This window comes from Pangasianodon hypophthalmus, chromosome 6 (assembly GCF_027358585.1).
Source record: "Pangasianodon hypophthalmus isolate fPanHyp1 chromosome 6, fPanHyp1.pri, whole genome shotgun sequence".
NCBI classification, from domain to species: domain Eukaryota; kingdom Metazoa; phylum Chordata; class Actinopteri; order Siluriformes; family Pangasiidae; genus Pangasianodon; species Pangasianodon hypophthalmus.
In genome coordinates, this window is record NC_069715.1 from 2,719,282 (window position 1) to 2,746,562 (window position 27,281).

At 37.8% G+C, this 27,281-nt stretch overlaps 1 protein-coding gene across 1 annotated transcript; it reads right to left on the bottom strand.

Moving 5' to 3' along the window:
• Positions 1 to 1,741: 1,741 nt before the first annotated feature.
• rab27a (RAB27A, member RAS oncogene family) lies at positions 1,742 to 26,642 on the bottom strand. The gene is made up of 6 exons (XM_026927364.3): positions 26,429 to 26,642; positions 11,942 to 12,115; positions 8,308 to 8,393; positions 6,452 to 6,555; positions 6,226 to 6,349; positions 1,742 to 4,194 (listed from the first exon to the last, which is right to left on the bottom strand). Exons 2-6 carry the CDS (start codon positions 12,092 to 12,094, stop codon positions 3,993 to 3,995), a joined length of 669 nt encoding a protein of 222 aa, XP_026783165.1. The 5' UTR covers positions 12,095 to 12,115; positions 26,429 to 26,642; the 3' UTR covers positions 1,742 to 3,992.
• Between the last annotated feature and the right edge of the window lie 639 nt (positions 26,643 to 27,281).

Here is a 27,281-nt window from a genome sequence, read left to right on the forward strand (position 1 = left end):
TGTAATAAATAGTAGGCTTCAGTCACCACACGACAATAAACAACAAATAAATCAAACAGGCCATCACTCCAGGGGTAAGCAAACAACAAAACAACAAACAAACCTTACCAATAGCTCTACACCAAAACCCGAAAAAACAAAACAAGTAAAAAACTAAAAAATGGAAGAAAAATAAAACAAAATAAAATTTCCTTCCCTAACTCCTAACCTAACCCAAAACCAAAAGCAACAAAAAGGTACTTACTTGCTTCCAGACAGGGTGACAAAACACCCAAACAACACAAAACATGACACCACACGACATTACTACCAAACTCAACTCTCAAGAAATCTACATAACTTTCACACAGGAGAATATTGCTCAGGCCAGTACACAAACACAACAGCCACGTGGCAAACAGCATGGAGGCAAAGTGAGTTAGAAGAATGGAAACAGCTCCACCTAGGAACAGGAAGGACAGAGAGAACCACACACACACACACACACACACACGCTGGAAACCTTACTGTCCAATACAGTACAGTAAATAATACATAGTAATATTATACAGTATTTAGTTGTATCACAGGATCAAGAAGGAAAGCAGTACAGTACATCATATTTACTAATGGATTCATTCATACATAACAATCCTGTTACACAAATCTGAATCAAATCTAATAATGTATGGATATACTTTTAAAAAATACTGGATGATTGTGTGCACCTTTATTAAGGTGAAAATGTAAAGTATCAGTTCTTCTGTCAAACTCCAAAAAATAGCTGAGCTTCTCATGCTGAAAGGGACACGTTTCTTTCACGTGATTAATGAGTTTAATGTTCGTATCCTTCGCTTTATCACCACAAAATCAAACATGGCCTCCTCTCTCTCTGCTTCTAGACTCTTTTTTACTTTCAGTGTCTATATATATATACAGTCAGAGTATACATATACCGTACTGTGCAAAAGTCTTGTAAAAAACTCTTTTTTTTTACTACAAACTTTGTTATAGATGTTTATTTTCTGACTTCTACATTATTGATTCAGTACAAAAACATTTTAGATTCCAAACATTAGTTTTCCAGCACAAACTGAAACGTTACAGAAAAATGTTTGTATGTCAGTAAAGAAAGCAGCAGATTCCATAAGAGACACTTTTCAGATAAAAACAGAATGAAGGCTGCTGGGTTTCGCTGCAGAAATAAGAAGCGAGTCGACAAAGTCTCCAGAAGAACTGTGGCTGCTTCTGCAAGATGCTCAGTAACACTTCCAGCTCATTTCCTTATAAAACTGCACACACTGCACCTCAGATACTGCTTTATTTTAAAGCGAAGGATTGTGACACCAAATATTGACTTTGTTTCATTTATTACTGTTTACTGCTCTTTATAGTATTTTTTTATTTAGTTTAATTATTTTTGAAGGCATCTTTGCTCTACAGCATTTCTTTGCATGTGCCTAAGACTTTTGCACAGAACTGTATATATAACTTTAATGTATATATATATATATATATATAAATCCTAACTTTACTGCACCTCCTATAAAATCTCCAATTTAGTGTTTCTCAGCTCATATATCATCTCCTGTCCAGCGGGACTGGAAAATATTTTCTTGTCTACACTTTGACAAAGTCAGCAAAACTATTAAGCTCCCCAAGCGATGGAAAACACTGTTCTTACTATATTATGTCACTTTCAAAATCATTTATCACATGAAAGAAGTGACACTTTAAGGACAAAACACATCTCAGACAAAAATGCTTTGTGAAGCCATTTTAATAAATAATAAAATATATTTATTTTCTGAAAAAGGTTTGGCATAGAGACAGTGTTTGGCATGGATGCAGTGTTAAAGACTATACATTAGGTTAGGCACTTTCGGTGTGAATTGCGTACTAAATCTTAGTGCACCAAAGAGTTGGTGTTAATGGGCTGTAATGCATTAACATTCACACACACTTTCATTTTCTCCACTTATATTTAAACAGATATAAGATCTAAAAGCTAATGACACACGCTAGGTCGTATTGGCAGGTCTGAGTCATAAAACATTATGAACATTCATTCAGAGGTAAAGTGAAATGTATAGCAAGTCAGCGTTCCTCACATGTGTTTTCTCTCGGGTCTGAACTCCTGATTTAATCTGTGATTAGCGATGGGACGTGTTGGATCACAAAAAAATAATAATAATAATAATAATACAAAGAACAACAAGCGCCAAAGAAAGATGCATCATTGCACGTGACGTAGCCTACAAGTCAATCATCTAATCTCAAATCATTTCATGTGCCCTGGACTACACTACTACAAGAATATAATTCAAACTGTAATGAAAGTCTGTCACAGCAGTTTACATGCAGCACTGCAGGAATTTCCTGGTGATATACCATAATTCGCAACGTGGAAAATATCGTACAATATCATTTCCGCTGAGACGGTGAGATAACTAAATTGAAAACAGTGTACAGTATTACATCAATGTAAAAGAACTGAAATGCAGTAAAATGAATAAAGAATGAAGTTTCCTCAACAATCACAATTTAACCCCCAACTTAAGGCGACTTTCAGGCGACGACTGAGCCAAGATTTAGCATTAAAGGAAAATCAAAATCAAACGTGACATGTTTGCTAGTAATGGAAGTCTATTTCACTGAAAATCTTTCCATAAGCATGTGCACTTACTGCATATGATATTCACATGAAGCTCAACAACTACACCTTCAAACAGTCGGGGGCGGAGCCTAGAGAGGCGTAACGATCCCAAACCGAGCTGAGATTAAAAGCGATTCCAAGATGGCTGCCTATGGAACGTTCTAGTGTTCAGCTACACTACGAAGTTTTGTTAATGTCTACAGATGGCACTAAACGCTTTAGCATATCTCATGCTTAGATGATGTTTGGCTAGCTTCCACAAACAATGTGGCATAATTACAGAGCTAAATGACATCATACGAAGGCGACAGAACTCTGCGGATGAAAACGCTACATGGTCACTACGTACCAAGCGTATCCGAGCCGATTACTTCCGAGATGACTTTGCATAGCGCCAATCGTCTTCCTGTAGTCGTGGAAACAGTCATGAGGTTTTAACAGCGCCACCTGCTGTACTGGAGAACTCATACGTGACGACCAATACGAAACCGCACAGAGTATGCAAACTTGTAACTTGTAAGCTCATGAAGATGGTCACGTCGTCTCTGCATTACGTACGCCTCAAGTCCTTCTGTGTCCCGTATCACTGAAGAAGTGGGTGTGGCTTAAGGTTGACATTTACACCAAAGATTTTTGTGTTTTGAGATAGACTTCCATTACTAAATATTCATGGCATGAGGGAACAGTGTGTATCTAAATTATTCCTTTATTAATTATTCCTAGGATCAATCTTCGCAATCTTCTCGAAACTTTTTTCAACACATTTATCCTTATTTTCATCAATCCGATAAAAAGGTGACACACACACATGCAGATTTTCTCTGTGTAACCCCTCCCAGTCCAATCCACAATCCATTATAGCTAGTGAGAAAAATAAACACACACACACACACACAGACTTGAAATCCAAAAAGGGGGCAATGTACAGAAGTCATTAACAAGCACAGGTCAAGGAAGATGACTGGCTTCACCCGAGAGACCAGCGGTTATCTGACACACTTGGGACATTTTATCGAGTGGCACTGGTTTGAGATTTCTGGGTCAGAGCACAAGAACTTGTATCTAGTGGTCTGTATTAACCCAACTTTAAAGAATAATATCGTTATTTATGTAAAATCCAAGTTATATTTATATTTTATTACTACTGGTACAAACCTCTACTGTAATTGTTTTTGGAAAACCTCAGGCCTGATTACTGTATAAAGTGTAAAGATGAAATCCAGCCAGATGTTCAATAACAGTATAAGAAGATGTAATGGCACTGTTTGGCCACTAGTGGCCACTCTCGCTCTTGTTTCATGTGCTAATCTAAGTGGACGTTTCAATAATAAGATGGTGCAGTGGCACCGTTTGGCCACTAGCAGGCGCACTTGCTCTTCTCCTGTGTTGGCGGTTCGACCAGCTCGCTCCCACTGTGCCCGTTAGAGCGCATGGTGCCGTCAGGGATCCACGATCGGTCCACACACCTCTCCATGCGCTTCATGATCAGATCCAGCAGGACCTCCACGGCCTGGGCCACGTTCTCGCCGTTCGCCGCGCTCGTCTCGAAGTACGGGATCCTGAGAGGGTCAGAAAGAAAGAAGTTCTTTAACGTCCTTTCATAACGTTTACATACGACTTCCTCCTTTTTGTGGGAAAGGAAGCCGTTGTGGTTACAACTTGAGAAATTTCTTAATGTCTTACGGATTTACAGCTGAGTCAGATTTGTCTTAGCCACACCTCTTCCTCTTAATATAATTAGGAAATAAAAGTTTTTTAGCTTTTTTTTTTAATTTACTCCCTTCAAAATAAAACTTGTTTTGTATTACAATTGTCTTTCAAAAATATATTAAAATATTCAAATTAAATATTCAAAAAAAACACAGAAATCACTAAACTCCTGTCCTGAAGATGTCAGAAAACAAAGTTACAACTTTACCTCTGAATATTACAAAGCTCTGACACTGGAGACTCCTTCCTTCAATGTTAAGTAAACATCTCCTTACAGAAACCTTCACCATATCAACGATTACACCCGGGTTACACACTGTTACTATAGAAACGATAACGTATTAGATCTAGCGTATTAACATGAACCTGTGATTGGCCGCTGTACTGCTGTCAGAGCTGCTGTTCTGACCAATCAGAATCCAGAATTCAGTAGCACCAGGGTGTGCAGTGTGTTATCGCACGTTTCCTTCTTGGGCATGCCTGCTCCAGCCAAAACAAACAGCTCAGATCAGCAAAGCGATAGCGTTTCGCATGACTCATATCCAGCCTGCCAGGGCAAAAAGCATTCTTGGAAAACACTTTTAAAAAGCTAGACATCGCCTTCCACATGTGCAGACAAAGTTTTTAAAAATCTTCCCCTGACTATTTTCATGGTGTTGATACAAAACAGCAGAGGTTCAGTCACAGCTCAGTTTCACTGTGCTGAAAAGCGTACAGAACACGCTGTGTCTCAACAGCTGAAACCTCCAGCATCGACGCCCGTTTAAGTGTTTATGAACCAGAACAGCATGCTCTTGTACCGTATCTGTGCTGATGTGATGTTTTTCTGCACCAGCAGTGAATTTAATTTAGTGCAAATTTAACTGCAGATGCCTGTAGATGTGTTCACAGTCACCTAATCCAAGTCATTCCCCGAGCAAATAAGCACCTTCTGTTCTACAATACACAGCATTCCTTATAGAATACTGAGATTCTGAAGGGTTACGCACACACACGCACACACGCACACACGCGCACACACGCACACACGCGCACACGCGCACACACGCACACACGCGCACACATGCGCACACACACGCGCACACACACGCGCACTCGGCTCGCTAGATGCGTGACTAGGACCAAGACCTCAGCTTGGTCAATATTTACTATGCAGTTAGATTGTCATCTTTAAGTTTTGTGAGATTAGCAGGTCTTGGCTTCAACACACACACACACACACACACACACACACACACACACACACACACACACACCCTAAGCAAACGATATGACAACTCAGTCAGCAAGCAGGCCACCATGAAGAAGCTAGCATGCTAGCAGGAATAAATCTGCACTCGTTTATTCCATTAACGCAGCACCGATGATACTCGAAACTGTAACCCACATTAGCTATGTTAGCGTTTCTGGGTGGAGACATTATCCATGTTAGCATTTCTGGGTGGAGACATTAACCATGTTAGCATTTCTGTGTGGAGACATTATCCAAGTTAGCATTTCTGGGTGGAGACATTTAGCCATGTTAGCATTTCTGTGTGGAGACATTATCCACGTTAGCATTTCTGGGTGGAGACATTAACCATGTTAGCATTTCTGGGTGGAGACATTAACCATGTTAGCATTTCTGGGTGGAGACATTAACCATGTTAGCATTTCTGGGTGGAGACATTAACCATGTTAGCATTTCTGGGTGAAGACATTATCCACGTTAGCATTTCTGGGTGGAGACATTAACCATGTTAGCATTTCTGGGTGGAGACATTTAGCCATGTTAGCAGTTCTGGGTGGAGACATTGTCCACGTTAGCATTTCTGGGTGGAGACATTGTCCACGTTAGCATTTCTGGGTGAGGTATTTCTCTAGCCGGTGTTTGGTCTCACCCGTATTTAGTGGCGAGCTCTCGAGCCTCCTCCTCGTTAACGAATCGCTGGTCCTCCAGGTCACACTTGTTCCCACACAGCACGATGTCAGGGTTCTCACAGTACGCGTGCATCTGCAGCTGACCTGCAAACAAAAACAAAACACGCATCAGTGCTTAGCGGATAGATCTCATGATTTAACGATGAATCACCAGCAGAAGTCTGAAGACATTCGTGTGAAACGTACTCATCCAGTTCCTGACGTTGAGGAAGCTCTGCTCGTTCGTCAGATCGAACAGCAACAGGAAACCCATCGCATCTCTGAAGAAGGCCGTCGTCAGACTCCTGAACCTGCAAAAACGGAAATATGTCAGAAGATCCAGTGTGGATTCAGGAGAACATTCCAGAAACTTCCCAAAGATCACACACACACACACACACACACACACACACACACACACACACACACACACACACAGAGTAGAGGAGTACAAATATCTTGGAACTGTTTTTGATACGACTTTAAAGTTTCATCACAGAATGTTTGCTTTAAGGAAATTGAATTCTTTCTGTGTACAAAAACCTATACTGAGTGTATTTTATAACACTTTTATTGAGAGTGTTTTGAGTTTTTCATTTTTATCTTGGTTTTCATCACTTTCTCTAAAGAATAAGAATCACCTCCAGACCATAGTTAAGACTTGTTCAAAAATTAATGGTATGCCATTGCGGAGCCTAAATGAGCAACAAGTGATAAGGAAAGCTCGGAGTATCATGAATGATGACACGCATCCATTGCACAAGCCTTTTGAGGTAATGCCTTCTGGAAGGCGGCTTAGAAGTATTAAGTGTATGACCAATCGATATAAGTCTACTTTTGTGCCAGAAGCTATTCGTATTTGTAACCTGAATTGTAGTAATGAGTATTGACGAGTATTAATGGTTCTTAATTTGTCCTGCACTTTTTTTAAATTTTTATTTTTTTTTATTTTATTTGTTTTTTTTTTTAAATCTTACTTGTGGTTGAATTTACTATGAAGCATGTTGTACTGTTGTAATCTGTGTAAAAATGTCTTTTTGTGTGTGTGTGTTTTTATGTATATTTGAACTGAAGTTTGGGATGTGCTGCCTATGCCCCATGCAATTGCCCCATGTGGGATTAATAAAGTAGTAAACAAACAAATAAACAAACAAACAAACAAACAAACACACGTTACTGAGACCAACTCAGAGTGTATAATGTGTCACTGCTCAATTTTCAATTAACACAAAATTTACTGTCAGGAAATCACTAGCACTAAATCTACTTTTATAAAAAAAAATTATATTTCAAAAAGGAATAAAAATATAATCTGAATTTGAATTAATTAAAATATAGTTTAAAAATATTTAAATAAAATTTAATTTGTTAATAAAATATCAAATGAATTAGCTTTTAAGTATTGGAACCTAGCCTACACGCGGTGCACTTTTCACTTACGTACTTCGTATGTTTCACTAACGTTTCATCATCTAATGTTTACACTAAAAAATGAAAATATTTTTATTTGGATTATTTATTCTCTATGTCAATGTACAGTTGTATTTTTTTAATCCCAATTTCTTCTAAAATTGTTTTTTAAAATTCTCTCCCTCCAGCTAGTTAATAGCTAGCTAGCAGCTGGGAAAAGTGAAGGCTAGCATCTGCATCCTGTGAAACACATGAAGCGTCACATCTGTACATCTTTTCTGTTCATGCTGCATCACAGCGCAGCGTAACACACACGAAGGAAAGCGATATCCGCCCTCTTCTACATACATGAGTTCACAGACGCCCACGACAACGGAGTGTGAGAGAGATTATGCCCCTCCCACCCAGAGAGCACAGCCAATCACGCTCTCTTTGACTCGCCAGGATTCGGACTCGCGATACCTCAACGACTGGGCGAACGCTTTTCTGTTGCGCCACTTGCAACATTTTTTCATCAAAAGTGTTCAGTATTGTTGCATTTTATTTAATTAAAAAAAACACATTTAAGCAAGAGCCAGTGGGAAGAAAATGTAAATAAACATTTGTTTATGTTGCAAAATTTCATCCTAAGAAATCTGCGCTAACGTTCTCACCTCTCTTGGCCGGCCGTGTCCCACAGCTGGATGTGTATCCTTTGGCCCCGCCCCGCTGCACCATCAGGCCCATTGGACTTGTACACCTTTAAGACAATATTTACATGAACTATAAATCAATCTTTCTCTCTCTCTCTCTCTCTCTCACACACACACACACACACACACACATTTCCATCTGCATTATATTAAGTTATAAAAGTTGAACAAGGCTAACAGTGTATGACTGCTAGCAGCTAGTTAACGTACATCCTAATTAGTAAATTCTAGCAATTTCCATTGTAATGTTGAGGCAAATGACAGACTTCTCTACTTCACATTAAAACTCCTCGTCTGTATGAACCAGCAAGTGCTGCGCTTTGTTCCACAAACCTTCTGTTATTGCTTTCAGTGCAGGACGTGGAGGAATGTTGGTCTGTGACCAAACACTGATCCATTAAGGAAGGAATAAAAGTAAGGAATAAAACACTCTGTGTCACGCTGTTTTAGGAAAACAATAAACAACAGAGTGGTGTGATGAAGCGGCGTTACTGTTACCATTCCGAAGTTGAAGCACGTCCCGAAATGTTTTATTCCTCTTACACCACGGCCATTTGCCAACAATTAAAAGGTTATATTTATTAAAGAAACGTTGTATTCTTTTTTTATCCGTTTATAGTTATATTCAAGACAGAAAAATGCAGCTTGTCATGTTTTTTTACACAATCCGTAAACTCCTCTGTCTGTTTCAAAGGGCTGACACTGGAGACTCCTTCCTTATTCCTAAGTACAATACTTAGACACCTTTTTTAATGTTTACGTGATACGAGTCCCTGTGAATGAGCGGTTACTATAGAAACGATAACGTGTTAGACCGAGCGCATTAATAGAAACCTGTGATTTGCAGCTGCACTACTGTCAGAGCTGCTGTTATAGAAAATGAATCGCCTTCTGACCAATCAGAATCCAGAATTCGGCAGCATTGTGCTAATAATATGATTTAATCGAAGCCTTTCTGAATGCAGAGTTTCGAATGTGATGGACTGCGGTGATAAATCCACGCGGCTCTGGGTCGTAATGATTCGTGCTGCTGTTTGTTTTGTAGGAACAGCCCGTGTTTGTTCTTTAGGTGTAGTTCCTTGAGGAAGAAATGCTTGTACCTGGTCCAGACACTCCAAGCCGCCTGGAAACAATGAGCTGGCCATCAATTATGGTCGAACTTTCTTTTTTCATGTCAGACCTCGCTGCAGAATGAGGATTTAGGTATCAGGTGGAATTTACGGTGTAAATACCGCTCTGAAACATGAACTGTGTGTTGTTAAATTTCACTCCTGTGTCTTTTGTTGAGAACCTGCCTCAGTCAAAGCCGCTCAAGTTCTCCTACATTCAAGGAATGCGTTAATACCGTGGTGTAACACACACTCCACAACGCTGCTGAAGAGACGCTGCTGAAGTTGTGGGAAATGACATCTAAACACATTTTTATGATCATGTTACAGACTGAGTGCAGGTTTTTCATCATCACTTGTTCAGCATATTGAACAAACCTTCAGGAGAAAGACGCTACAATGCGTTACTTCCCATTTCCCAACTTTCTGTCTTTTTCCTGTATTAGGTTGGGGGCGTGGCCAGAACCGTAACCAGGATCAAAACTTTACTGAGGTCCACATTTTAGAAATGTGACTCATTTAATACTTAATACAACACAATGTGTACTACGCAAGTAGCTCATTTCTACTCTGTGCTGTACCTCTATATTTCCATAAACAGCTCTGACTCCAGTTAGACTGGTTAAATTTGTTGCGTTAAATATTTCGGTGTTACAACTGGGTCGTGGTTGAATCTTTCAGCAGGACAATAATCCAAAACTTGCATCCAAATACACACAAAAATGGCTCAGTGATCACCGAATCAAGCTTCTGATACAGCCCACTCATCTCCAATCCCATGCTTCGGTGATTTTGTGCAGCGGTGCCAATAATAATTTTATTAAAACTATCTATTTTTGATAAGCATTTTTAGAATAATTGTTAGAATACATTTACTTAAATTTAAGTTTAGAGCTCTGAGACCTTTTTTTTTTTCTCTCATCACCTTGTTTTTAAAACCCATCTTTACCAAGGGTGGCAATAATGATGAGGCTGACTTTAGTTCTGTTCACAGTGTGAGAATTCTGTGAAAAACTGGTGTAAAGAAGGGAGGAGTTATTTTATTTTTAGCAATGTACAATTTTGCTTTTTTCTTTTTATAGCCACGACATGGTGACGATCGTAAACACGACCCTTAAAAGTTGTGATATTTTTGCGTTTCTTACTTTTACAGGAAATTCCTGAGATTTTTCACAGGAGCGTCTTTTGTCTCAGAGTAACACTTTAACTACAGTTTGTGTGGAGGGATTAAACGGAGCGGTTCTGCGTATCGGAATGGTTTTACACTCCAGCTCACACGGCTAGGAAAGAGGAAACTAAACGGCAATTTCAGGAGACTGAAAAGTACCTGAAGGGACTGAGTTCATGGTCTGGAGTTGCAAAAACAAGTGATCTAAACACACATGCACACACATACATATACGCACACGCATGCACGCACGCACATGCACGCACGCACATGCACACACACACATGCACACACACACATGCACACACACACATGCACACACACACACATGCACACACACACATGCACACATACATATACGCACACGCATACACGCACACACATGCACACACACACATATTCACACACACGCATACACGCACACGCATGCACGCACACGCATGCACGCACACAGTTTTCTTAGGCCACACCAAACAAAAACATTCCTGTCATATTTACAAAACTTTCAGTAACTCTGATTTTCTTCGTACTCACGAGCGTATGTTAATGAATGCCATTCACCTGGCTCATTTACACTTAGTGACACCACTGAACTCCATAAAAGGTAAAGCTTACAGAGACCTGAAAGGAATTTCTCAGAGGTGTGTAAGTGGAAATTTCACAAACTGTTCATTAAATTAGTGTGTAATTGAAATAAATAAGTGACTGTAATGTAACTGTAACTGTAATGTAACTGATCAACAATTATACGATTTTAAAGCCAATCACACGAGGTTCATTACTGAATCTCTTTATACATAGATTTACACAAACTCACAACCAGAACATAGGAGTCAAACATTTTTCCAACTAACTGTATTTTCATAAACATTACATTTCTTGTGTAAATCCTACTGAGAAAAATTACAAATAAATGCTTATATAAATTCATATCCAGCTTGTTAAATGAAGCCTAATGCTTTGCATATCTGTGTGAGGTATTTATATTGACTTACAGTATGTATTAATGAAGATAAATAACATTAGACCACAGACCACCATCTAATCCCTAACTTAAGTACCCAAAAACAAAATAATTTTACTATTAATTCATTTATTTAGTTAGTTAAAAATATTTTCAGCTTTTCTTTTCTTTATATGGACCAGCTGAATGTCCTTATACTGTTAAAACTGTCATGTACTACTATCATTATAGTGGGGACATCTGGTCCTCACAAAGGGCTAAAGACCTTCACGTGCACATAAACACACACACACACACACACACACACACACACACACACACACACACACACACACACACACACAGTGGACTCACCACTCGCTTTTCTCTGAAGTCTATCCCCACTGTGGTGATGAATTTGGAGTTGAACTTGCCGTCCGTGTACTGGTACAGGAAGCTGGTTTTTCCCACCCCAGAATCCCCCAGGGCTAGGAACTTGATGAGGTAATCGTAGTCCCCATCAGACATAGTGAGGGCTGCTTGCTGAACCTGAAACACACACACACACACACAAACTGATTGCTGCTGGCTCTGTTTTTTAAATAAATTACATTAATCCAATACAAAACAGTTCTGTGGACGGCACGGGGTCACAGCAGGTAGTGTTGCGACTCCAAAAGTTACAGTAACATTCACGCAGGGAAAGTTATGCGTATTCAGGATCAGGTTACGCAGCAGCTTAAACTGATTTTCAGTATGCATCATTAAGATTACTAAAAATCACCTGCGTGTAGCTCAGGTCTCCAAGCCTGCCAGATTTTTATTGACTAACAGCATCCGAGACGGGATTTCTCAACAGCGTCTAGACCAAGCCCTCACCTTTAAACCCCTAAAACTCAGGAATAGAAAATGCGTACTGAAGATGGCTTAAGCTGTCGAGTGTAATATGATGCAACATAAACACAACTTAAAAATGAAAAATGAACACGACTAATGCAATGATATGTCAAAGAGAAGCTGGAATAAATCTAATTGCTGCGTGAATTGTCCTAGTTGTAATTATCACATTACACAACATTGAAAGATATGAAGAGGAAATAAGGGAAGAATCCCATGTCCTGAAAAGGACAGATAAGACTAATCAAATGCTAAGCTAGAAAAACCTTCTCTCTTCTGCAGTTTATTACCAAACCATGTGACCGGTTCAGTTTATAACCACAAACACACAATTCTGCCTGTTCAACACGCAGCAGGCCAAAGACAAACGCGTGAAAGAGGAGAAACAATTTGTGTGAAAGTATGAAGATGCTGACACGGTAACAGGAAACGCTAAAACCCAATATCCACAGAAAGAAGCTGTGAAAAAGCTCGGGTCTGTAAACAAGAAACACCAGACGCTCATCACACAGGACAAGCAAAATGAAACAAAAAAAAAACGCACAACAGCCGAAAAAATAACAACAACTGACCAGCGTTATTAAAGTTTACAATATTCATTCATGAATCTGAAGATAAATATCGTTTTAATATATATTTTAGCATTTATGCACTTAGCTTGAAGTGTGTAATTGAAATAAATAAGTGACTGTAATATAGCGTATATTTAAAATCGCAGTAACTCATCAACAATTATGCGATTTTAAAGCCAATCACACGAGGTTCACATTATACATAGATTTACACAAGCTTTTACACAAACGCCAGAACATAGGAGTTAAACAATTTAAAGAAACTACAAATAAATGCTTATATAAATTCATATCCAGCTTGTTAAATGAGGCCCAATGCTTTGCGTATCTGTGTGAGGTATTTATATTGACTTATAGTATGTATTAATGTAGATAAATAACATTAGACCACAGAACACCATCTAATCCCTAACTTAAGTACCCAAAAACAAAATAATTTTACTATTAATTCATAGGATTTTGTACTCTAGAAATAACTACCTAGTTACTGGAGTCTTTCGCATGAAGATTTATTGTGTTCATTTTAACAGTTATGTAAACTGCAATGAAACAAACCCGTTCGGCTGCAGGGCAAAAATACGTAGCATTCTTATTCACGTGAACTTTTTGCAACCGATTTATTTTACCACACCGTTCACGTAACGCTTAAAGCTTGAAGAACAAACGAGCTGCAGTCTGAACGTCACGTTCATCACATTTAACAGCAAATGCATCAGTATCCTTTGTAATTTTGTTTGAGTGGAATCTTAACAGGAATCTTCTCTCATTAAAAACTGAATTATGGCATCATTTTGTCTGAGAGAAATAAAATAATGCATTTAATAATCCTGCCTAGCCAGACAGTCTTCTCCTGAACGCACAAAAGGATTAGTGAGGACAATAAACGCAATATTTTAGAAGGTTGTGTTTTTTTTTCTGTACACGTACATACCTGTTGCTGTACTTTTCTCCCTGTACTGATGTGTAACAGCGAGTTAACCGGAGGAATGAGGAAATATAACAATAAAACCAGCCTCCTGCAATTGTGTGTAGTCACACCTTCACAAGGACCTTGCATGATTACGGAGATTTAATGCTTTACTTAGCTCATTAACGTCCTCGTAACCTATCCGGAAAAAGCTGAACACTCTTCATTCCAACATGATTAGCGAAATTACTGAACACTTTATTAGAACCTGAACGGAAAGGACTGTATCTGTTCCTTACGAGACAGTTATTTCATTTTTTAGCTTAATAATCGTGAGAAAGCTTTTTAGCTTAATTTTAGCTTATTTAAATAATTTTACACAGCCTGAAGTAAGGAACAAATCAAACAAACAATGTAAATCCTTCGAGAACCTTAGCACATCTTTTTCTTATCCATTTTATTTTTTATTTTATTCGTTTTATTCCCCCAGGGCAGGACATTTCCAGTTACATATTTAATGTATTAACACAAATGAGATTCAGTGATAAAACTGTGATAAAAGGGTTGGTGATTGTCATGATATGAATATTTAATCACAGCATATTAATAATTTACTGTTTTGCACAGGAGTCCTGAAGCTCAGAAAAGCCGTCAGAACAAAAATAACTGTTAAAATACTATTAAAAATAATTAACCTTATTTCAACATTAGAGACAAAAAAATACAATTTCGATGTTTAAGATTCAGTGTTCTAACTTTAGTTGTTTAACATACGTGTATCGAGATATTGTTGGTATCGTCATTATTTTAATAACGATTACAAACTCTGACTGGAAGCAGCTGATTGGATTAAAATCCTTTTTAGCCCTTTTTTAAACTTTTTGTAATTTTTCCTCCTTTTCAGTGTTAAATCATTTATTTTCACAGACTTTAAAGGTGCAATAGTATATTTTTTAAATTTCTTTCTAGTACAAATAATGTGGAAAAATATGTTTAAAAAAAATAATAATGGTTTAAGCCATGGCCTCAGCACAGGTGTATTACATGTCTGAGAAAACCTGTTTGGAAACTGTGTTATGGTCCAGAATATTCAAATTTGTATTTGAATAGGCCTCCTGTCAGTCATTTTTAGACACTCCCCAACACTCACTTTTACTCCACCCCTATTTCAGTCTGAAATCAGCAAGCGCCCAGCACAGCCAGATAATTCTCCTGTGAGTAAAATAATCACGCTGTGCTTCAAAAAAAAAATCTTAATGACAAAAAAATGCAGTAAAACCAGAACCATAGTAAACACTGGCAGCATTTTCCAAAATGGAGTAATTTATTGTCAAAAAAACTACAGCAGCTGCACTTGTGGCCATCCTCGTAAAATCACAGTGAGCTGATTTTATGTGTTTTTTTTTGTTATAACTTGGCTTTCAAGCAGTTGGAATGGACAAGTGAGCTTGAAAGTGATGTCACGGCAGTTTTTACAAAAATGCTAACTCCAGCTGAAACACTGTAGGTTCTGGGGTTCAGAGCTTTGGGTCCATGGGCCAGAATGAGAGGAAGGGGAGGACAGGAATAAAAAAAAATTATTCAAATTTGATTCAACTCCACCTGTTTAACCATTAGAGACTTAATCTTGCTAAATTTTACCCAATGCACCTTTAAATAAAGGTGTAATTGAAATCATTTTTAATGAAACACAATTGCTTGCAGTTTGTTAGCTGTCCTGTATATCATATATTGTAGAAATGTCTTCAGGATAGAATCTCCCACTCCTAGGGAACAGGCGATTCCTAAACTTTTCGGTGAAATGAACTTTATCGGATGATGTAGGAAAAGAGTTCATCTACGAGCAGATTTTATTCTGAGAAGTACTTCATATACATTCCTTCAGATCTGACCTTTTTTGGTCAGTGCTGCCGTTTTGGCTGGCTCATTAACGCTCTTTAATCACGGCACAGGAAGCGTACTATCTAGCTAAGTATCAGGGCAGGACTGTATTACTGTGAGTAAATGCATAAAATCAGATGTGAAACACTGAAGATGCTGTTTGTAATGTTTAAAACCTGGAATAATTATACAAGTGTAGCCTTAGGAAAAAAACTGTGATTCAAGTTTTCATCAAGAGTTGGACGTCTGGTTTCTTCGATTCAGGCTTCTGTTTACATTAATCTGCCCCCAAAATTAAGCTCCGCCCCCCAGCGTGGACAGAGTTTCTCAGATTGATCACTTCTTTACAAAGCAACTCACGTGACATACTGTACGTTTGGAGTGACGGCTTGTCAGTAGTTTTTATTGACTTGAGATTGCAGTTTGCCTTCCGGGCAGCAGGGGGCTCTGAACTTACAAAGTGCTCCTTAAAAGTTTATTGTTTTGTGATTTTTCACCTTCCATGGTTGATGAAACAATACGAACTGCTGCTAATATTCCTCTGTGGAGGCATAACATTTAAGAAAAAAATTCAAATGCAATTTTGATAATATCCAGCTTTGTTTAGCCAGACTGTGCTCAGTGTCTCGTTGGCTCATTTTTTTGAGATGAGTGTCTCTAGCAGGCACGTAGACCATCACAGTTTGGTTCAGGCTTGTTGGTTCAGACACCGGGAACAGTTAATATGAGTTTCGTCACACAGTTCGCTCGCCCACGGACAGAGAGAGAGAGAGAGAGAGAGAGAGAGAGAGAGATAGAAAGAAAGTTGTGGGTTTACAGCTCGCGTTGATGAATGGAGGCTTTGATGGTTTTATGCCCCCAGTGTGTTGTCAGGACAAGAACAGACACAGGAAATGTGAGAAACTCGGGCAGAAGCATGACACAGATGTGATGTGTACAGAGTGACAGCGGAGTTAAACTGCGGCCTCGACAGCTTCTTAACGACATGAAGCATGAGAAAGAGTCATATGACTGCGGTGTGATTCTGAACCTTCACCAGCAGTAAAACCTTCTCAGAAATATAAGCTGCTTAGAGTGTGAGGGCAAATCCAAGCACACACACACACACACACACACACATTTTTCAAACTGGTCATATATCCAAAAATAAGGAACCTTCAAAGATATAACCTGTTCAAACAGGCAGCCTCCTCCCAAATGGCACACTGTTCTGGATAGCAATATTTATAATTATAATATGTCTATAAGATTAAAAACAAGTATAATTAGAGATACTCTCACAAAAAAAAAGCATCACAAAAGGTTCTTCGGTTTGTTTCTCTGGAGAAATCCTTAAGTTCAATAAAGAATCCCAGAATAGAGGGTTTACTTTTTCAAAAAAAAGTGCACATTAAGCGTAAAACAAACCGTTATAAGTTTAGATGCTAAAGGAGTTTCACTCTTGAGAGTTCAATCAAGAATTATCTCACACCAACTAATTAAAGCTGACAGGAAAACTCAAGATCATGAGCAAGAACACATCACCAAGTCTCTTTCAGGAAGGCTGTTAGGACCTGCATTCACGCTCATGATTCAGTGACATCGCCCAGAGCTAGTCAAGCTAGCGGGTTATCAGAGACACACACAAGAGTCAGCTTTAACCCCAACCCCTGCTGTCAAACACAGAAGTAGTGGAATCTTCCAGAGAAAGAAATTACTCAGCTCTAACATGCTGAAGTTCATAAACCAAGCTTTCTCTAGTCTGCAAGAGATATCTTATAACAGATATCTAACACTTCATCTGGTGTGTAACCAACACAAGTGTGAAATTTCTGGCACGCCATCACGACTCTCGACACCCACCCAACGTAACGGTTTATCAGTGATCATCAGATACTCTTGGACCCGAGTGTGATTGCTGTTTTCTTACATGGTTCCATTTAACACACCAAGCTTCCATTTAAACACACTACAGACTGCGCATGTGAAAGCACACCAAGGTTTATACAGTCAATATCAAAGCATACACAATGACCGCACACACTCCAACTCCAACATGCTGTACTAATAGTGATAAAGCTTATGAAAGCAATGGGTGGACATGTTCTCCTCAAGAAACCATGCAGTGACACTGAAACTGAGTGCAAACCTGCAAAGCTGTCACATAACTTAATACTAGCATACAACTAAAGAGACTACAAGTTAAGAGAACAAAAGAGCTACAATAATAGCTGGAAATGTTAGCCTAATTTATTGGCATTCATTTTTTTCAGGTCACACAATGAGCTTTGTGATCATTAAAAAAAAAAAGCTGCACAAAACCAAAAAACCACCATTTCCCAGGATGTGTTTTTGCCACAGGTGACATTCACACAATAAAAGATTAAACATGATATGGGTTTGCCCCAAAAGTGTCGTAGTACTGAGCTCCTGCTAGAGCAGCCATTACCATGGACACTTTCTCACATCTTTGTTCCTCTTCCTAATGACAAATTCTGACTAGTTAGCTTTGCTTTGGTGTTTTCTGAGGAGACAGAACCAAGTGTAAACAAGTTAAACTCGGGGATGCCTCCGCTGTCAACATGTCTAATTCTTCTTATTACTAATTTGTACACCCCTTAAAATATACTTCACAAAGGGGAGGAAGCTACTGAAGAAAAACTATTTCAGACATCTGACCTTGCTGTGACCTTGACCCTCTTTGGATCAATTCCAAAATCTAATCAGTTCATCTGCTGGTTATAATGATCATCCCGTATAAATAATACAAACATTCAACGACTCGCTCTTGAGATATTGGGAGAATCTCAGACAGACGGACGGAAAGACAGACAGAAAGAGAGACATAAAAGTTTTCTACACTCAGAGCAGTATAGACACAAAAACAATTTGGCCACTCAAGTATCAAAAAGTAAGAAATCAGTGGTGGAGGTTCAGACTATAGCGGTATCATGATGGACTCTCACTTATTACTGATCTGAGGAGAAAATAGTAAAGCATGTAAAGCCATGATCTGCAGTGCGATGTGTTCAGAGATAAAATAAAAGCTGAAAAACACTTTTTTTTTTTTGCTGAGACAATTTCATCATGCAACTGCATTTTTTTAAAAATTACATTTAACCATTTACTTCTCTCTAGTTTGTACTCCATCACACTACATTGGCCAGTCTACGTGCATAATTGTTTATTGCTATTGGCTAATCCAGTGCTTGGTTAATGTGACTGTAGATCACTACAGGTTATCACACCTTAACCAGTCTTTTAACAACAAAATAGTCCTACTTCCTCCCACAATAAAGACAGTTTCGCCACAGAAATGTATTCACTGCAACACTCAGAGTTCTGAGAAAACTGAATCAGTTTTAGAGGGCCATTCCATGAAAAGGTATCTTCTCCATCTTATAAACAATTACAAGGAAATTGGAAGAAGAAGAAGAAAAAGAAGAAGAAGAAATTTCATTTTTAAATATGCTACTATTGTGTCAAGCTTCCTCAGAGAATTTTATGTAAATTAAATTTTTGCTAAGTATCCCTTAATTCACCAACAAGCCATGATTCAGATTATTGACCTATTGTGAGGTAAATGTGCAAAAAAGCACTTTTTGACAAAGTGTCAACCCTGTTACACTGGTCAGTACATTACAGTTACCATAGTGTCAGTCTTGCTCAGTTATACAAATACAATTGCACTGGTCAGTTATGTTACCACAGGATCAACAATGAACAGTGTAACAGGGTTACTGACACTGGTAACAGGACTGACCAGTGTAACAGAGCTGCCACTGTGATAACGGGACTGACACTGATCACAGGACTGAACAGTGTAACAGGACTGACCAGTGTAACAATGCTGACACTGTGATAACAGGACTGACCAGAGTAACATGGCTGACACTGGTAACAGGACTGACCAGTGTAACAGGGCTGATACTGTGATAACAAGACTGACCAGTGTAACAGGGCTGACACTGGTAACAGGACTGACCAGTGTAACAGGACTGACCAGTGTAACAAGACTGACCAGTGTAAAAATGCTGACACTGTGATAACAAGACTGACCAGTGTAACAGGACTGACCAGTGTAACAGGACTGACCAGTGTAACAGGACTGACACTGGTAACAGGACTGACCAGTGTAACAATGCTGACACTGTGATAACAGGACTGACCAGAGTAACATGGCTGACACTGGTAACAGGACTGACCAGTGTAACAGGGCTGATACTGTGATAACAAGACTGACCAGTGTAACAGGGCTGACACTGGTAACAGGACTGACCAGTGTAACAGGACTGACCAGTGTAACAAGACTGACCAGTGTAAAAATGCTGACACTGTGATAACAAGACTGACCAGTGTAACAGGACTGACCAGTGTAACAGGGCTGACACTGGTAACAGGACTGACCAGTGTAACAATGCTGACACTGTGATAACAGGACTGACCAGAGTAACATGGCTGACACTGGTAACAGGACTGACCACTGCAACAGGACTGACCAGTGTAACAGGACTGACCAGTGTAACAGGACTGACCAGTGTAACAATGCTGACACTGTGATAACAGGACTGACCAGTGTAACATGGCTGACACTGGTAACAGGACTGACCAGTGTAACATGGCTGACACTGGTAACAGGACTGACCAGTGTAACAGGACTGACCAGTGTAACAGGACTGCTTTGCTGGACTTTGCTCAGGATACATACATTTCTGCCTGTGAATAAAAACAGATTTTTACAGAAAGCCATCCTCTCCAGCCAGCAGTCATCTGCCATCTCTAATTCGAAGCCAGATGGAGAAAGTGGTGCAGAAGAATGTCCAAATCCTTCTGAAAGTTTTTTTGAGTCATGCATTCCTGCCTGGAAACCAGGAAACAGGAGCACAAACACTAACACAGAGGGACGGGCAATCAGGCAGGCGGATATGCAGATCTCTGTAACTTAAACAAAGCACACGGCTGAACTGGGTGTGACGAAACACACACACACACACACACACACACACACACACACACACACACACTCTCTGTCTCTCTCAAGTCTTGACAGGTTGAAATCGAGTCCACTTCCCTCTTTGCGCTACTGTTGGAACAGAATTACAGTAAACGCCTACAAGGTTAAAACCTCACGTCTTTACACAATAGCGTGGAGATTCCAAAAGATATTACTGCTCAGCACAGGTCTGTCAGCTTTACAGCCTACACTCTCATACGAATATTTATCTGTTTATCCCGCAGTCTCAGACTGTCTCATACACTTTAGACCTTATACGACAAACTACAGAAACAATGATGGTTGTCTGTAATAAAATGTGAACTCAAAAGTGGTTAAATGTGTCCAGGACACAAACAGTAACATATAAACAAATATAAATTCAGTGAAAAATCAAACTTATACAATTATGCCAGATGTAGTCAACCAGCCATGACACTTCAGTGTCCAAGTCTGATGGATGAACTTGCATCTCACACAGAAATTTTTCTGTAAATACATGCTTAAATCTTCAAATTCTTGCTCAGCCCTCAGAGGTCTCTGCCTGTTTTACCCATTTTGTTAAACGTAGGTTAAACAGTTAATAAAAATGCCCCTAGTTCAAAGAGATTTTTGGTGTTTACATAATTTTTTTCAGCACAGATAGGTTGATGAGGTTGATGATGTACCCAAACCTGTTCACTTATGACTGCTGTAGGGACTGTACATCAAAATGGTCATATAAATGGTCAAGCCACTGATCTCCATGCCAGGATGCAACTTAAAGTAAATCTGTACACCAAAATATTCACAGATTTCATGTGCATCTCATCATAGACTTGTAAAGTTAATGCACTTGATTTTTAATAACTGATTTTAAGTCTCACAGTGGAACTATATTATCATCTTTCTTCACTTTCAGCTTTCCAGGATTCAGCTATCTTGGGGCCTACGGGAGGTGGAATGAAATGAAACTGCACTAAGGGAGAAAAAAAATGTGCTTAAGTCCAACATTCAGCTGCAATGTAAAGTTTGGTTTGCGTTTACAAATGACAGGAAGTCTTACTGTGTCCTAAACCACATCAGCACATCTATGTGACATCACTGACGAAGTGGATGTGGTTTGAAGTAAAGATTTCTGGGTGGGACTTTCATTATCAGATCGAAACTCAAAAAAAGCAAATACCTGACACAGGGCAGTAGATGTGAGCAAAACTTCAAAAAAAATATCTTATCATGTCACAAGATGTTTCTATGATATACAGTTGGGGTCATAAGTTTACATAGACCTTGCAGAATCTGCATAATGTTAATCATTTAAGAGGGATCATAAAAATTGCATTTTGTTCTTTATTTATTCCTGCCCTGATTAAGCTATTTCACATAATAGATGTTTATATATTGTCCACAGTGTTTACTTGTACTTTGTATACTGTACAAGGACAAAAAAAAATACAACTGTACAAAGAACAAACTGCCAGCAAAACAGTAATGCAAAGTAAAAAAAAAGTTTAACACTGTGGGGAAAAAAATGTGAAAGATCTTAACACTGAATCTGCTTCTTACTATCAGAGTTTTAAACATACCCAAAATATCTCTGAAAAGTGTACTCTGACATAATTTATCACCATTTTTTGACATCACATATTATATCATCATATTGCCCAGCTCCACTCTGATCGAGTGCATTTTGTGTGAGTGAAAAACTATAAATTACATTTTTTTTGCTAAAGCATCCCTTTAATTTATGAACAAGGCCCCATTCGGATTATCAACCTGTTCTGGGTTTTTTTAAAAAGTAAAGTAAAAGCTACTTTATTTTTAGTTTAAAACAATAAAACCCATAGCGTACTGAAACAGAATGTCAAAAATGCGAACAAAATGCACCAAAAAAAAAAACCCTGGCTATTTAAAAGAAGAAAGATTTAGGATTTTTAAATAAACTATTCTAATAATGTCTTGACTGATGGCGTGACTGACACAGACTCATTACCCACAATGCCTCACTGCTGATGTTTTCACGCTAATTAACATCAGAGTGAAATTACACATCGGATCAGTGTAAAACCTCTGGAAGCAGATCTTTTAGGGAGTAATGTGCTTAGGCAGGGATATAATGTGAACACAATAAACTAAGCTCTCATGTGTAATATCCCTCAGCTGCTCCTCATGTGCTCTGGGCGCTGCGTCATGTGACCTGAGATTTGGGACGAAGCCGAAAGCCCAGGCCTAAAAGTTCAGACTCACATTTACAACACAATATACACAACAAACAAAAACGACTAACATTGTTAGCGAGGAGCGGATAACAGTTTATCATGAAGTGACAGAGGTTTCCAACCTGATAAATCTCGGAAGATAAGAATGTCATCGGAAAGTCAGGAGATGGAGTTAGTTTTAGAAATGTTAAAGCATCAGACTGGGTTTCAGCTCAGAGCAACATGAGCTTCGTTTACATGCAGAAAAGGCCGGGCGATATGACCATATAATATCAATATCCTGATAAAATCACGCCACAATATTCTTTTCAAAAATACAGTGGATATCACGAAATGTAGTTTTTTTTTTTTTTTTTTAAATAATTACTAAGAAGCAGCTGGTGTGATCTCATAATCTATATACTTTTTAATCTTTTCTCCTTTTCGTTAATTGTTTTTACATATTTTTTGTAAAAAAAAAATTTTTTATATAAAACACACATTTATTTCTGTACACATAAAATATAATACAGGCTTTTTTTTTTTTTAACTGCAATACTGCTATATTGCTGGGAGTTTCTTAGTAAACTGTATATCGTGATACATACTGTGTATCGTAGAGATGTTTTTGAGAATCGTGATACGATATTTGTGTCATATCACACCGCCCCTACATGCAGCCTAACAATAATCAACTGTTCATAATCCGACTGAATGTTCAATCAAAAGAAAAACATTTATCTGTACTAGGGCTGTGCAATAGCGTTATTGTGATTATATTCTAACATTTTTAAGAAACAACTGGAACTCTGATTGGAAGCAGCTGATTTGACATTAAACTTGTTTTTTTTTTATTGAATCTTTAAAATTGCTTAAAATATATATTGTATTTATTAGCAGAATTTTTTTTTTAATGCAACACTGTATTGCTTTAGCTGTCTTGTATACACACACACACACATTATATACATATACATATATATATATATATATATATATATATATATATATATATATATATATATATATATATATATATATATATATATGCTTCGGAGCTCCTTTCCGCAGAACTTTCAATCTCAAGAGCAAACAAAAAAAACACAACCTAAAGAAAAAATCTTTGTGATATCAACATCTTGATCCAACTTCTGCAGCTATATCCAACAGAAGAGCATTAGAATGCGGTCCTGAAGATGTTAAACAGGGAAAAAGAAAGAAAATATAAGCTATAACCGTCACAAAAAAGACGTTTCTATCACTTCCAGGAAGCTGGCTAATAGAGATTAAGAGATTAAGCACTTTCCCACACAACTGGGCTACTTTAATCACACTGGACAGGGAAAACAGCCCTGGAACAACACGTTTAAATAAATTAGTTTAGCTATAACTCAGTTAGTCTGGCCTGATTTATAAGATTGAGTGTGTTTTTAATTGTATTAGCACAGGCGCTGCTAACCGACTAGCAGTGCTAATGCTAATCTTAACTCCTTTCCTGTCACATTCTCACAGGTCACTATAGCAACTGATTTAGTGTGTTGTTGTGTAGGAAATCTGCCCGCTAAAGTTTCATGAGCCGTTTTATTTTTTAAGTGGGTACTAAGACATAAGCTCCTGTGGTACTTGAGCTAATTAGCATTATCAGCTAGCAGTATTTACTGTGGAAAATTAAAGAGCAAAAACCACGTGGAAGCTCTTACTTTCCGGAAGAAGGCTAATCTCTGAACAAACTAGTAGTGTAGCAGTGACAGTGAGTGTGTTTACATGTACAAAATAATCCGACAACTGTAATAAATAAATAAATAAATAAATACTCAGTAATATTTAGGCTACTTTTAGTAGCAGTGGTGTTGAATTCTGGATTCTGATTGGTCAGAAGGTGTTGATTAATTTTCTACAACAGCAGCTCTGACAGTAGTAGCAGATTAATGTTAACATTAACATGCGCTCGTTCTGATACGTTATCGTTTCTACAGTAAAGCTCATTCAGAAAGATTTGTACAGCAGACGCGCCACATAAACAGATTAAAAATGACGAGTTTCTTGATATCAGGTCAAGCTGGGTGTTTTTTTTTTTGGCTTATTAACTTCAAGCAAGAGAAAAGAGACAGGATGAAGAGGGAGCGACTGTTTATAGCTGCTGTGACGTAAGTGAGAACAGGAACTAACTCGATATAAACTTGTGTACATATACATATATATATACATATATATACATATATATATATATATATATATATATACATATATATATATATATATATATATATATATATATATATATATATATATATATATATACATACATATATATATATATATATATATATATATATATATATATATATATATATATATATATACACATATACATACATATATATATATATATATATATATATATATACACACATACACACACACACACACACACACACACACACACACATACATATACATACATACATACATTATATATATATATATATATATATATATATATATATATATATATATATATATATATAAACTGTTTTAGATTTACTTTATATAAAACAAAGTATATATGTATGGATCAAAAACAACTAATAATAAAATACAATTCAATAATAACAATAATAATAACAATAAGAGTAATAATAATTTTTTAAAAGTCATTGAGTAAAAGCTATCCTAAAGAAATATAATGTGAAGCAAAGTTACACTGAAGTTGATTATTTTCCTAAAACAGCATGTCCTGGAGTGTTTTATTCCTCTTGTGTTTTATATATAAAAAAGTATGACGTGTCATCATAAATAAAATATAAGAAGATTAAAACACTCAAACTAAAACAGGACAAGCTGTTAGAGGAAACTAATCAACTAATGAATGTGACTCTGCTTCATCACAGCACACATCACTGATTCATTTTCTAGAACAGCACGACATTGTGTGTTTTATTCCTGACACAGCAGCCATTATAAACACACAGTGTAGATTAACAAGTGCGAAATCATGCTGTTGGGTATTTTAACTTGTTGCCAGTGACTCATTCTGGGTAAAAAACCGAGTAATCGCGGTGCCATACGGTGAGGAAGAGAAGGAAAGAAAGCCACGTGTGTGTGATGATGAAGAAGATGATGATGTGATGATGATGATGATGATGATGAAACCTGAGCAATATCACTGAACTACCAAATGCCTGTCAGTCCTGTCCTTTTAATTACCCTGCTAATTAGTGAGCCATGTTTTTTTATTCTTCCACCCATCAGTAAAACTTTTACATGCGCAAAGATCCGGAACAGCACAGATGCGGTGTGTTTTTGAAAAAGAATCACTGATGAAAGACTGTGGGAATAAACATTTCAGCTCAGGAATAAAGCTCTAGAGATGATTAACAAGCAGCAATACAAGATCATCAAGAATACCAAGTCTGTAAAGATGCAAGAGAAAAAAGTTTGTGCAGTTGAACTCACCAGGTGGATAACCTTAATGGAGAGGAGAATTACTGACCAGAAATAAACAAATGCGTCCAGAAATAAAAAAAACCGACAATAAAAACTTTAGACTGAGTTTTAGACTAACTTTAGGTTATTGCACGAATTTCCTTAAAGCTCTCTCTCTCTCTCTCTCTCTCTCTCTCTCTCTCACACACACACACACACACACACGGCTGGAAATGTTTGCGAAGTGAAGCAGCACTACTTCCCGTTTACCGCACCCCTCCATGATGAATCAATTCACTGAACCGACTCTTTCGAACAAACGCGTTGGAGTGAGTCGAGCTGCGTTTTGATTCATTTGAATCACCATCCAGAAATCTGATCTATCAGACATTTCTGCTTCGTTTATCCTTCATAAAGTTGGTCACCTGTATAAAATGGAGTGAAATAGCACCATGTAGATTGGTTTGTGCTTTATATTAATATAATAATTGTGTACTAATTATTGTTTTGCATATAGAAGAAGAAGAAGAAGAAGTATTTGTCATATACATTACAGCACAGTGAAATTTTTTTCTTCATATAGTCGTAAGTCAATGGATAGCTAAGAAATTACACTGAATTGGACATGTAATATCTCAAAACATCAAGCAAACCTTTTATTTAGGTTAAATTTGTGGCTTGGTTGGATTGTAAATGCAATTTTAAGATATTGTGGCATCATAATGACTCAAAAACCAAACCAGCACATACAATATTCATTTTCATTCATTCATCTTCAGTAGGTGCTTTATCCTCGTCAGGATTGCAGTGAATCCGGAGTCTATCCCATGAACACTGGGCACGAGGCATGAATATACACCTTCCGATGGAACGTCACTCCATC

Bases quoted from the DNA above. Each gene is read 5' to 3' on its own strand.
- rab27a (XM_026927364.3), bottom strand. From the start codon at position 12,094: ATGTCTGATGGGGACTACGATTACCTCATCAAGTTCCTAGCCCTGGGG. The intron at 6,556-8,307 runs GTGAGAACGTTA...CCGTTTTTGCAG, and splicing joins GACACGGCCGGCCAAGAGAG to GTTCAGGAGTCTGACGACGG. The intron at 4,195-6,225 runs GTGAGACCAAAC...TGACCCTCTCAG, and splicing joins GAGCTCGCCACTAAATACGG to GATCCCGTACTTCGAGACGA.